General features: G+C 49.3%; 4 protein-coding genes across 4 annotated transcripts; 2 read left to right on the forward strand and 2 right to left on the reverse strand.

The window, feature by feature from the left end:
- Positions 1-344: 344 nt before the first annotated feature.
- Positions 345-3,514, reverse strand: Z518_01752 (uncharacterized protein; the record flags this gene model as incomplete). The annotated part of the gene is made up of 2 exons (XM_013422350.1): positions 345-3,410; positions 3,467-3,514. The coding sequence occupies 2 exons, from the start codon at positions 3,512-3,514 to the stop codon at positions 345-347; spliced, it is 3,114 nt and encodes a 1,037-aa protein (XP_013277804.1).
- Positions 3,515-3,971: 457 nt separating this feature from the next.
- Positions 3,972-5,074, forward strand: Z518_01753 (alkylated DNA repair protein AlkB; the record flags this gene model as incomplete). Its single annotated transcript, XM_013422351.1, has 2 exons — positions 3,972-4,254; positions 4,305-5,074. The coding sequence occupies 2 exons, from the start codon at positions 3,972-3,974 to the stop codon at positions 5,072-5,074; spliced, it is 1,053 nt and encodes a 350-aa protein (XP_013277805.1).
- A 1,288-nt stretch (positions 5,075-6,362) lies between these two features.
- Positions 6,363-8,051, forward strand: Z518_01754 (uncharacterized protein; the record flags this gene model as incomplete). Its single annotated transcript, XM_013422352.1, has 1 exon — positions 6,363-8,051. One exon carries the CDS (start codon positions 6,363-6,365, stop codon positions 8,049-8,051), a length of 1,689 nt encoding a protein of 562 aa, XP_013277806.1.
- A 2,936-nt stretch (positions 8,052-10,987) lies between these two features.
- Positions 10,988-12,499, reverse strand: Z518_01755 (uncharacterized protein; the record flags this gene model as incomplete). Its single annotated transcript, XM_013422353.1, has 1 exon — positions 10,988-12,499. One exon carries the CDS (start codon positions 12,497-12,499, stop codon positions 10,988-10,990), a length of 1,512 nt encoding a protein of 503 aa, XP_013277807.1.
- Between the last annotated feature and the right edge of the window lie 35 nt (positions 12,500-12,534).

Here is a 12,534-nt window from a genome sequence, read left to right on the forward strand (position 1 = left end):
CGCCGTAACCGACTCCTCATTGTGTGTTTAAGCACGTTGAATACTAGTCTGGACTCATCTAGAGGCCTCGTTGTCTGCGGAATTGTCGAGGTGATAAATACGGCGTTGCCATCATAGCAAGGGGCAGAGGCATACCTAGAATTTTACCAATTTTCTAACCAATCAGAGCAAGCCGTTTGCGGAGTCACGAGCACGACCCTTTCCGAATCACCAAAGAGCTTTTGGAGTTTCTTAGGTAGGCTTTGCTTTGAAGTACTCCGTAAAAAAATATCGAATGGAAGATGGGGTTGTGTCTTATGAGTATCAATGCTCGTTCTGCAACGTGCGAACTCATCGCTTCCTCGTTATTCAAGTCTCAGTGCTTCTTCATCCAAAACGCCGAACAGACTCTCCACCTCCTTTAACACATTCTGGATTCCCTGGCTCAATTGCCCAGTGACAAGTGCATATGTGTAAAACAGACTATAATCTTCGTCACTGGTCATTTGATCCTGGGCATCGCTTCTCCGATATGCAAAGATCTTTGCCAGCAGTCGGTCTCGGGTATGTTCGATACTAGGCAAGGCATCAATGGCGATTGAATATTCGAGCTTCATCGAACTTGCAAGAACGCTGAATAAGTGGCTGATTCGACCACACAGTTGGGCTCGTTCATTGACCGTGGCCTTGAGCAGTGCCTCCTCCCCGGGCGATGTATGGAGATCTTTTCGAATCACTTCATTCATGGCATGAAAGGCGTCCAGCATTTGTTCTGTGCTCTTAAGAATCCGGGCATAGGTCGCACGGGGAAATGGTCTTCTCAGCTCAAATTCGTTCTTTGATGCCTCTGCAAGACCCTGAAGCTTAGCCAGGAATCTTTGCAGGTGGAACTCTTCCTGGAGATTCATGTATCTTTCCGAATGAATTCCGTCGGTCAACGTAGCCAGGGGATCTCTTTTCCAGATCAGTCCCATACGAAGCCAGAGGAGTGAAAGACCGTCTTTCAGCCTTTGCCGCGCAGATATAGGCCAGATGGCACGCGTGACGAGCAGGCCCCAAATGCAGCCAGAAATCACAGCGGCCACTCGATGCCAAGCGATTTGGATAATCAAAGGATTCTTTCCTGGGTCCTCTTCGTCTCTTCCGTCGTCGTCATCACGAGCACTGAGGCTGTACGCATATAGTGCGCTGAGGTTATAGGTCAGCATGATGAAACGCCCCATGGGTCCCTTTCCCTTGCCAATGATGATATATGCTGTCCAATATGCCATGCAAAATCCCAAAAATGCCAGGACGAAGGGATTTTCGTTGGATATCTCCCACGCCGCCACTGCAAGTCCGGCCCCCAAGCATGTTCCCAGTACACGTGAGTAGCCAGTGGTGTTCGATGCACCAATGGTCATGCTGCAGACAAGCATGTATGAAAGCAATCCCCATTCTCCTCGCCAGTGTGCATAGAATGGCCGTGTTGAGGGGATGAAGCTCGGCAATGCGTACAGCATGGCGCCCAATCCAACCTTGATCGCAAATTTGATATCGTCGCGTCGGAAGAAGGTTGTTGCATCATAAATCTTCCGAAACAGCATCTGTTTGATAGGTAGTCGATCGGGCCACGAGGGGACATCCTGCGGACGGGCCGTCCTGAGTGGCCTTCCATCCAGATGTAGATCAAGCTCGTTGGCCCTCTTGATCAGCTCGACAATGTCAGGATCGCTGCTGTCAAGGTCCGTTTGATAATCTGCTGATCGCCAGAATTTCAACCAATCCCAGCTCTGGCCAAATGGCACTTCATCAACCTCAAGTTGAAGCTCGTCTAACACGACCAGATATTCCTTGATGGATTCGGCCACCTCTACCAGCGAGAACGAGAAGTGCCCACAGCATGCTGCAGCATCTTCCCAATCGGCTTGTACTGGCACCGGTCGGGAACGATCCATATCTTTCTGGCCGTAGACGATGGCGAGGGACTTTCGGCGCGTTTCCTTGTACAAATCCAAGGCACGGTCGAGACTCATCTTGAATTTTGGGTTCGTGGTGATGGCATAATTCTTTGATGTGTCAAAGGGAAAATCATCCAAAATCTCTTTCATTGTGAACGCCAAGGATCTCATCGAAGGGCCAAGGTTCTGAATAAACAGTTCAAATATTTGGGCGGGAGTCCGAAAAGGTTGTTGCTGAATTTGTTCGGGCATTCCTTGCATTGGTAGCTGATAAGGTGACGGGGGATTGGAGTGGTTGAATAAAGTCCTGTCATCGGTCCTAGATTTTGAGCTCACCATGGAATTTGTGCCGAAGGGTGCCATCGAACCATACAACATCGGCGAATGCAAAGAGGAAGAGAAAGGAGGTTGCTTGGTAACGACGAATTGCATGGCGGCAGCGCTTCGTAGACCGCCAATGCTTTGTGAAATTCGCAGAATACAATGCGCAAGTCGGCCTTCAATCAAAGCTTGCCTTTCGGTACCTAGCAGGTAATGTTCGTATTTTGATTCTTTCAAATTCTGAGTGATCGTGGAAGAGAACTTTTTGTGCCGCTCGCTGATTCCTGAGAAAACACTATTCTCCAGTTCTTCTTCATCACCGGACAAGAAACTGCTCGTAATCAGGGCAAGCATGTCAGCCAGTGAATCGGTAACGTCGAGGAGATTCTTTTTCAGTTTGGCCCTGGCAGATATCGGAAAGATGAAAAATGACACCAGCATTGTTGCTATGACCCCGGCGATGATCATTTTGAGAATCTGGGAGATTTTCGCCATTGAATAGTCCCCAGCCTGAACAGCTCCCTCTTTGGTAAGGATTGTAATCAAGCCCAAGGATGTGAGCGAACACGCAATGTTCACCAACGGATCATTCCTTCTAAGCTTGATCCAGCCCACGAAACCCAAGCCACCCCCGACGAAAACAATCAGAACAATTGCATGTCCCAACTTAATAAGATGGACAGTGTCTGCGAAGAAGACGGATACAGCCATACTCAGGAGCGAAACAACAGCGGTGTAGAGGAAGGCCAATGTGGCAAGGATCAAGGCATCGAGCATACTTCCAAACGATCTGGCAGGATGAAAGTAAACTGTAATGGTGGCTACGGTGTGCTTAGAATCTTGCCGACCAAACAATTGACTCAACGGTGGAACGAAGGTGGCCAGGCTGCCCAGGAGATATGCCAAAGCGCATTTGAAAATTGCTTTGCCCGTATCAGAGAGCACGAAGACTCGAATCCGCTTCGCATAATCCCTACTCTTGGATATGAGTCCGCCATCGTCTCCCCATGAAGCATCTTCCTCGGGGGTCTGGCCTCCTGCGAGGAGAGGCGTCCTGTCGTCCACATGATCATCCGCTTGGAATCCATTGTCCGCATCGTAGCTGTGTAAAGTAAAGGTTTTGCTCAGTCGGGCGCCGGTGGAAGGGTCAATGTAAGAGGAATGTCGTAGCTATACGGTTGTCGAGTGAGCTGAATGTTCAGAAATCCGGTTCTTTGCTTGCTTACACTCGCTCGAGGATTCAGGTCGAAGTTCTCGTTTGACTCCGCAGTCATGTTTTGCTCAGTTGAAGGCAGTCAATGGCAAGACTGCCACAGGATGAAATATGGTAGTCATGTCTACATAAAAACCTTCATCTCGAGGAACTTGACGCGCTCTGAACTGTCATACCCAACTGCAGTCCCTTATCGTACTACGGGGGAGCGTTCACTTGGGTCGGGCGGCTTGGACAAATGTTGATCCGGATATCAACTCCTACCGGCTTGCCGAACAAATTTTTGGGCTTTTAATTGAATTGGACGAGTACGCGGAGTTCCCAATTTGAAATCCCTTCAATGCAAACCGTATCTGCCACCGCATGAACAGCGTAGGTAACCACCGCGTGGAAAACTGCTTCTGGAAAATATTTCAACTCTCAAGTCAATGTCCCCTTCTGCAAGACGCCAAATTGGAAAGATCGCTAGTATATAGTCGACCTTGTCTCCCAAAGTTCGAATTGCAGCAGTGTCTGAGATGCATGATGTCCATGCCAGACCCCCCGACTCCATCCGAGGCCTCTTCAAAGCCTGGCGAAAGCGACCTCCGCAGACAGTTGACGACGACCGGGATATCATTGATCCTTCCCAACCAGATGCAAGTAAGGTGTTGTTTATACAAGGAGCAACCGATCATCAAGGGCATGATTTAGAACGCCTCGCAACTAGTTTCCTTGAAAGTACCACTGTTCAGGATCTAGCTGAACCACCAGGCACCATATCACCGCTACGACCTGCTTTCGAAATAAGAGTGCTCCCTGGTACCCACGTTCTTGATTTCTATTGGTGACGAAGATACTAATTTCCGTAGGTCTATATGTGTTCCCTTTCCTCCTCACACCTCAATTTCAGATTGCTTTGCTGGAAAAGCTGTTACATCGCGATTTGTCAAATCCCGTGCACGCAACTAATCTTCATCTTCACTATGACATTTCACATCCAAAGTTGAATAATGGGCTCGATGGACACCACAACGACTCGAGTTCTTCCTTTTTTGGAGCCGATCAAGGTTCCATTCTTCATCCGAAGGACTCTGCCATGCACAAACCCATCACCTACGCTCAAATGCTCGAAAGCAAACTACGGTGGATGACTCTGGGCGGACAGTACGATTGGACCAATAAGGTCTACCCTGACGAGATTCCACCAACTTTTCCACCGGACATCGCGACCTTTCTCAAAAGCCTGTTCCCGACCGTGGATGCGCAAGCTGCTATTGTTAACTTTTACAGCCCCGGAGATACTCTCAGTGTGCACCGAGATGTGAGTGAGGAATGCAACAACGGTCTCATTAGTATCAGCTTGGGTTGTGACGGAGTTTTCATTGCTGGAAACGAGGACGGCACTCATTTAGCCACCTTACGCTTGAGGTCTGGAGATGTCGTTCTGATGTCAGGGGAGTCGAGATATGCCTGGCATGGTGTTCCAAAGATATTGCCAAATACTTGTCCGGAGTGGTTGCGAGACTGGCCCAACATTCCAAAGGGGCAACGATATGAAGGATGGGAAGGATGGATGGCCAACAAGCGAATTAACCTCAACGTTCGGCAAATGACAGACGTTACTTTAAAGCGGCCTTGAGATGCTCACCTTTCGGAATCTTACATGGACTCTTCAAACTGGATTACCCCTAATTGGGGTCAACTCGGGAGGTCTGCCAGCGAAACCACCATTTAATTGTTTGGCTTGGCTCTGGCATTGCGGTCCCGGTACACAACTACAAACATCATTTACCCTGACTACATTCAGGTGCAAATTCCTTTCAATTCTTGTTGTCGAAAAAGCCCGCCAATCAAGCCCATGGCACCGCTCTCATGAAATATTTGAGAGTCGGTTCCGGCTGGCCTCCGCGGCTCCACTTAATTATCCCCCATCCTTTGCTTTGATCTACGGGCCGGACCGGCATCGTGGAATCGTGCAACCACCCTCAGAGAATCCAACTAAGTCCGAGGGTGATGACCCATAGTCAGCCGTTCGAGCAGTATGGCGTCCTGTGCTCCTGTCGTACGCTCCATGCGCACACGGAAGACACGTTATATATTAGCGAGCGGCTTCCACTTTGTAACAGCCATTGAGGAAGCAAATTCGTTAACCTCGACTACCATCCTAATGTCTCAGCTATCGGGCTCGCAGTACGCCGGTGATTGACGTCAGATGCTGAAAACTGATATTGTTATCCGGCCCAAACTTGGACCGGCGCAAAAGATTGGATATGTCATTTACCATGCGAGTTCCAGGTGCGCGTCTTCACCAGGAAACCGAATGTAATTTGACTGGTGCCAAAAAGAGGCGCACATCTTGGGGATACATTTTCATGAAGAAAACGGGGGCGAGACCTGATGCTGCTGCAGTTCAAGTCTCTGCCTCGGCTGAGAGTAAACCAGCAAACGAGTTTTCCTAGTTTCTCTGGCTCAAATACCTGACATTTCTTACGTTCAATTGCCTGTTTGGCGGCTCGATGGTCCATAACATATTGGGTATTATATTTTCCATTGAGCTCGGCGGTGGGGAGAGAATCTAAATAACCTTGACGGAAGTTTGCGATGCCATTAATCCTGAACTATGGCGGTATCTCTGGAACCCCATTTGCTATTAGGAGAAACTAGCTAGTTGCTCTTCTTACCGTTCATAGATCAGAAGCATCTCAACACGGTATCATGGAGGGTGACCAAAAAGGCAGGAGAATTGTCACGACTCCCCCGACTTATCATCTTGTGGAGATGTGCGTGATCATATACCCCGCCTATATAAGACTGAGTTCTCCCCGGAGGGGAATGTTCGTATCGACGTAAATTCATTGGAAAGTATCTCCACGGACTTCAGGTTCAACTCCATTTCTCGAATTTTGATTCGCCTCGATCTCAGCAGGATGGTCACCGATTGGCAGACCCTGGCGAAAGCGAAGAGAGATGCCATTCTGAATTCGATTCCTGAAAAGTGGCGCCTTTCAAAGATCCCTTCATGTGAAGAACAGAAAGATGTCACGGGCACTTACATCCAGCAGTTCTTGAGCGAGAAGGAAATTGAGATCACAGAGACTGACTCTGTCGGACTGGCTGAAAAGGTTGCCTCCGGGTCATGGTCTGCGGTCGAGGTCACAGAAGCATTCTGCCACCGAGCATCGTTGGCCCATCAATTGGTCAATTGTCTCCATGAGACCTTTTTTGACGCGGCCCTTGATTCAGCAAAGGCACTGGACGAATATTATGCACAGCACAAAAGGACTAAAGGGCCACTTCATGGAGTCCCGGTTTCGCTGAAAGATCAGTTTCATGTGGAGAATGTCGAGACCACGATGGGCTATGTTGGCTGGATTGGAACTTTTGAAGGCGTTGCGGATGATCCTCGCAAAGGCAAGTATGAGAGCGAGATGGTTCGCGAGTTGAGAAACCTTGGGGCCGTTCTCTATTGCAAGACCAGTGTTCCGCATACACTCATGAGTGGTGAGACGGTCAACAATATCATTGGATACACCTGGAATCCAAAGAACCGCAACCTCTGCTCTGGCGGAAGTTCTGGCGGAGAGGGTGCACTGATTAGTCTCAAGGGCTCGCCTGGAGGATTTGGCACGGACATTGGAGGATCAATTCGAATTCCCGCTGCATTCAACGGCCTGTACGGCATCCGGCCGACATCGGGAAGACTGCCATATGAAGGCATGGCAAACAGCATGGACGGCCAGAACAGCATTTTGTCGGTTGTTGGTCCGCTTGCTACTACCGCTCGGGCCGTCAGACTGCTTACGAAATCAATTCTGTCTCAGAATCCGTGGCTTAATGACCCTCTGGTGGTCGACATGCCTTGGCGAGATGCTCAGGAACAAGCCATCTATGACATCGTGAAATCATCTTCTTCCAAAGAGCGGCTAAGCTTTGCCGTGTTGAAGTCTGATGGCATTGTCAATCCCCAACCACCCGTAGCAAGAGCCATTTCCACGGTCACTGAGGCCCTCAGCAGGGCTGGACACAAAATTATTGAGTGGAAGCCGCCGTCCCATCCCAAGTTGCTCGAAATCGCATTCAAGACGTGGATATATGATGGCGGAAAAGATGTTCATGGTGCATTTGCCTTGTCGGGGGAACCCATCTCTCCGCAGATCAAAATGAGCTATGGTGACAAACCGATAAATGAATTCACGGCATCACAGATTGCGGCGAACAACGTGGCAAAGCGCCAGTTCCAAAAGGAATATATGGATTACTGGAATAGCACGGCTCAGGAAACTGGGACAGGCCAACCGGTGGACGGCATTATCTGTGCCGTGGCCCCATATCCAGCAGCAAGACCGGAGAAGTATTCTTACTATGGTTATAGTGCGTGGGTGAATGGGCTGGATTACACTAGCGTGGTGGTCCCGGTCACCTTCTCCGACAAGACGAAGGACAAATATGAGGAAGGATATGCGCCGATAAGTGATCTGGACAAGAAGACATTCGAGGATTATGATGCGGAAATTTACGACGGAGCGCATGTCAGCGTTCAGATCGTCGGAAGAAGATACACCGAAGAGAAAATGCTTGCAATTGCGGATTATGTTGGAACATTGCTTGGGAAATAGAGTACCAGTGTCAGCCAGCGGTGTGCAGAAGAGCGAGAAGTCTATAAAGAAATCCAGACCAGCAAGCCACCTGTCGTTTTCTCAAGACATGTTGACGGAAAGATCAACTTGTTGGGATTGTCTCGAACTCCTTCTCTCCCTCCCGAATAATTCCTGCTTTACCTTTTCCAATTCAACATCTTCCAAATTACTCCCAAGATCCAGACCCACTAGCTTACGTAGTTTCTCCGTTTCTCTAGCCATTTCCTCCTCTAGCGACGGCATCAACGCTTGATTGTCTTATCATCAGCAGAGATATTTTCAATATCTGGCCGAACCTAACATTTTCGTTGCACGGGTTGTTTTTCCTCGCTTCTTTTCGGCCTTCCGATTCATTCGGGTCACTCTTGTTTAGGGCCAATCCCGGACTGAGTTTTAGTACTTGGACGATTGATTGGATGAGACTCGATGGAGTACCGGCATTGACTGGGGAAGTCGCATTGCTCGCAGTCCTTCAGCACTCTTGGGCTTTCCATTGTCTCGAGAGCTTTTCGGCGCCATTCTCCCCAATCTCTCCATCCCGTGTAGTCAAATTCACTGGAACAACTCTTATTCTTTTTCTTCTTCCTGAGACTCGGGCGATCAGTCACGCCCGAACAGTAATAATGACCATCGACTAGACAGCGACGAGTCACACCAAGAGGATATCGTGAATGACATAGATGACATATCCAAATCCAAACCATTGGCCGTTCTGGAGGCGGAGGTGCAGGATTTCGATTTTCAAGCTCGGATGTTGACTTGTGGAGTAACTTGTCGTAATCAAATGGTGTCGTCGAATTTGTTGATGGAGTATCTGGATGATAAGTGGGAGTTCGTGGAGATCGAATTCCCTTGTCGACATTAAAACTGGTATGTGATGTGTCAAGTTTTGCGCCCGAAATTCGTCCTCGCAATTTTGGTGGCCTCATGACTCATTTTGCAGAGAGTTAGAGAGGCCATCAGAAGTGAGACACGGATGTTTCACGGACAAAATTGAGGAAAATATTCGGTCTAGGAGGAAGATTGTAATCCGTGACGCTTTGTCCTGGTTGAAATAATGATGACCAAAATAGATCAATTAACCCGGGGACTCAAGCTGCAGTTTTCTTTGTTGTCAGGTGCTAATCCCGATACAGCCGCGAGACAATCTTTGCAAAGAGACAAAGGAGCGTTCTCATGCCAGGTCTTTCCGCCAGGAATAGTCGCATGGGGAATCATGGGTAAATACGAACGAGCGTGTTTCCGAGGTTTGGTCGATATATATTCCGAATTGGTACCGAAGAGTTTTGTCAATTGTGTTCAATTTCGCTGGACACAGAGGAAGGGAGTTCCATATCTGATTGCACATGGTTTAGCGTGACTTGTCACATTTTGCTGGTTGCAGTTCGACGGATTTTCCAACCCTTGATCCAGGACATGGTTGATCCTGAGTAGTACATATGTATTCGTTTGACGAGGCTCGTAGAGTAGATGGTTTGAGGAACATCGCCATTTTAGCCCGACTGGAGGAGAGCACAACTCATTGCAGAACTGTTTTCGATGAGGGTCGAAGAAAATTCACACTTAAGCTGATGAATGAGTTTACAATTCGGGAGAGAGGTGACAGTTTCGCGCGCGAATTGCAAAGAGAAGGGACCTAGGCAGACCGCGAGGCGCGGGGCCGCATGCGGAAGCTCTTGTCTGACAACTGAAAGAAAGGGGGTCTACACATTCCGAACTGGGAGAGCACAAGTGTCAGACGCTGAAATTTTTTCGGGCCAGGGGAGCGTGCCAAGATATCCAGCCTCGCCCTCGCTTGCTTACCCTGCCACCGTATTTTGTTGCCCAACCATCTCCAACCACGATCCAGCCATCAGATTCGTGCACAATGCCCATCATGAGGTTGGATTTCCAATTTACGAATTCCTACATGTACTCACTGCTATGCTCATTGTATGCTAACCTGTATTCCTTCCTCACAACCATCCACTCCAACTCTTTGATTTGGTAACGAACTACTAACCACGGGGCAACCCTTGTCTCAAATCGTTTGGCTAACATTCATATACCACTTCTGCCTTTCGAGAGACGATTTCACCCAAGATTGATCAAAATTGATCCACCGGCGCCTGAAACTGGTGTTTTTGTTTTCGACTCCTCCCCTCCCCATTCATCGCGAACAGTGTCTCCCCGGATCTACGAATCACATCCTATCCCCATCAAAGAACTCCCAGACAGCTCTTCTCTCCTCTGTGGCCCGGGCTTAAGCCCACCACCTCCTGCTCGCTTCCGCCTGTTGAACTCGTTCCATCAACGCACTCAGAGCGAGCCAATCTCACATCAAGCCATTGCTCCAAGTCCATCACGCAACGTGCGCCATACACGAACATATTCTTCCCCTCCTCTACCCACCACCACATCTCAGCTCAGCGACACCATAAATCATGGTTCAAAGAAACTATGTGATAGCGATCATCGTGATCTGCCTGTTTGTGGTATTGGCAATTGTGGGATACGCCATCTATGCCATCCAGAACAGAGTGAGCGTTTTTGCGAAGAGGGAAAAAGAGCTGGACGAAGAAGAATAACACACAGTGTTCGATTTCAACTTGATCACAACACGCCACATATGCCTCCGGAGAAGACATCATCCGCAAGATCGATTTCCGGCATGCTACAGCTTGAGGACGAAAGCGATACTTGGTTTTGAAAACTTTGGACACGATAGAACGGGGGAAAGATAACTAGCGATTTCTGGTTTCGATATTATAATGTACCCTTTTTTAATTTCCCCTAATGCATGGGAATATGGGACATGAACATAACGATGTTGAGGATGGGAGAAACGGAAATTATTTTGAAGATGATGTGCATCTCATATGCCTGGGAAGTTCTTGTCAGGATGGCTTTCCCACCTGTGATAATGATGATATCAATTACAAGTCTGAAATTATACTGATATTTCCCTTCTGATTCCTTGTGCTCTTTCGCCGGCCTTCACTATTTGGCGACTGCCCGTTTGATAGCCCATTCACAACACCAGACTCGCTTTGTGAATTTTTGAGTTCCGCAACCTTTGCTCCGCTCTCCACTGACGACTGGATCTGTGGCACCCTCCTGTTTCTATCCTCCTTCACATGAGCCTTCCATTTATTGACCAACTTGTCGAAATCCCACTTGTCCCCCCTCGTATTCAGATTGTCCGGAAGAGACGCCATGTCCTCGTACTCGCCACCAGGGACCTTGTTTAGATTCATCAGCCGAATTTCTTCGCGCATCGATGTCCCAAACGTTCGGCGTTCGGGTGGCCACAATGCCATCTCTCTTGGCCATTGGCACCGCGATAAGTATTCCACTTGTTGCTGTAATTGATTTGCTTCTTGCTGCAGAGCCTCCAGCTTCTCTTCCATCTCCGACACTTTCTGCTGTTCCGAGTGATAGGACCTCAATAGCTCCACTTGCCACAACAAATTCCGTATTTCAATCGGGTGAGCCATCCAATTCTGGTAACTTGTTTCCAGGTGGTTGAGAGTCGTCTCGGTCCATTGCGCCGCGCTCCGAGTGAGGAAATCGGCCTCCTCTGCGATGTTCGAGGTCGTAGGTTGAGCCAGCCGTAAAGCCTGCCATTTCCAATAATCGATTGTGGAGGTGAGCTTCTGTCGGAGCGGTTGAAGCTGGTCTGGTCCGGGCGGGGAGATGGGTATGGATTGCGGAGTCGAGAAGGGAGATGCTTGGAACAATGTCGCTGGCGCAGGAAGCACCTTTAGACACAGAGAAGGGAACGTTTGCGATGGGACATCGAACGTGAAGGGCGAGGGCTTTGGGGAGGCATGCTTGGTTGCCGCTCGGAGAGAGTCCAGGACTTCGCGAAGGGCGAGTTCGAGAGCCCGGGTAGTCTCTGCATTTGCGGTTGGATTGACGTCCTGCGCAAAGACCGAAAAGTTACGTTTCATGCCCGACGGGCTGGAAACCACTGCAGGTGTTGGAGGAGGGGGGGCCACTGGTGAATCGAGTGTCGCTGGATCGGTAATGACGCCGGTTGCCTGCCAGTTCAGCCTATTCAATCGGACGTGGTACCCGCCAGGAGGCACACGGTTCAATTCGCTTGCAGCAGATGTCAATGTCCCCGGCTGCAGCCTCGGGCCTGGGGATGTCTGTGATGAGCGTGTGTCATCGTGGTCTTTCTCTCTGTCTCGCTTCGAGCTTCTTGCTGTGCGCCTCGTGATTCCGCCCCGCAGTCTTCGGATTTCTTCAACGTCATGTATACCATCAGGCTTCTTTTTCGAGATGAATTGATCGAGATGCCGGCCGAGGGAGGAGGAAGTGAAGTGTTGGTGGCAGTACTGGCACTCTTTGTCCTTGACCGCGGGCGTTTTGGTAGGTGGTTGTGGTGCGTTGGACTCTTCTGCAGACTCCTGCGACGCTTCGGATGCCGGTGAGTCGGCCATATTAGTCTGGTTGCGGTCGCTGGAAAGGGCAAAAG

Source organism: Rhinocladiella mackenziei, assembly GCF_000835555.1.
Source record: "Rhinocladiella mackenziei CBS 650.93 unplaced genomic scaffold supercont1.1, whole genome shotgun sequence".
NCBI lineage: Eukaryota > Fungi > Ascomycota > Eurotiomycetes > Chaetothyriales > Herpotrichiellaceae > Rhinocladiella > Rhinocladiella mackenziei.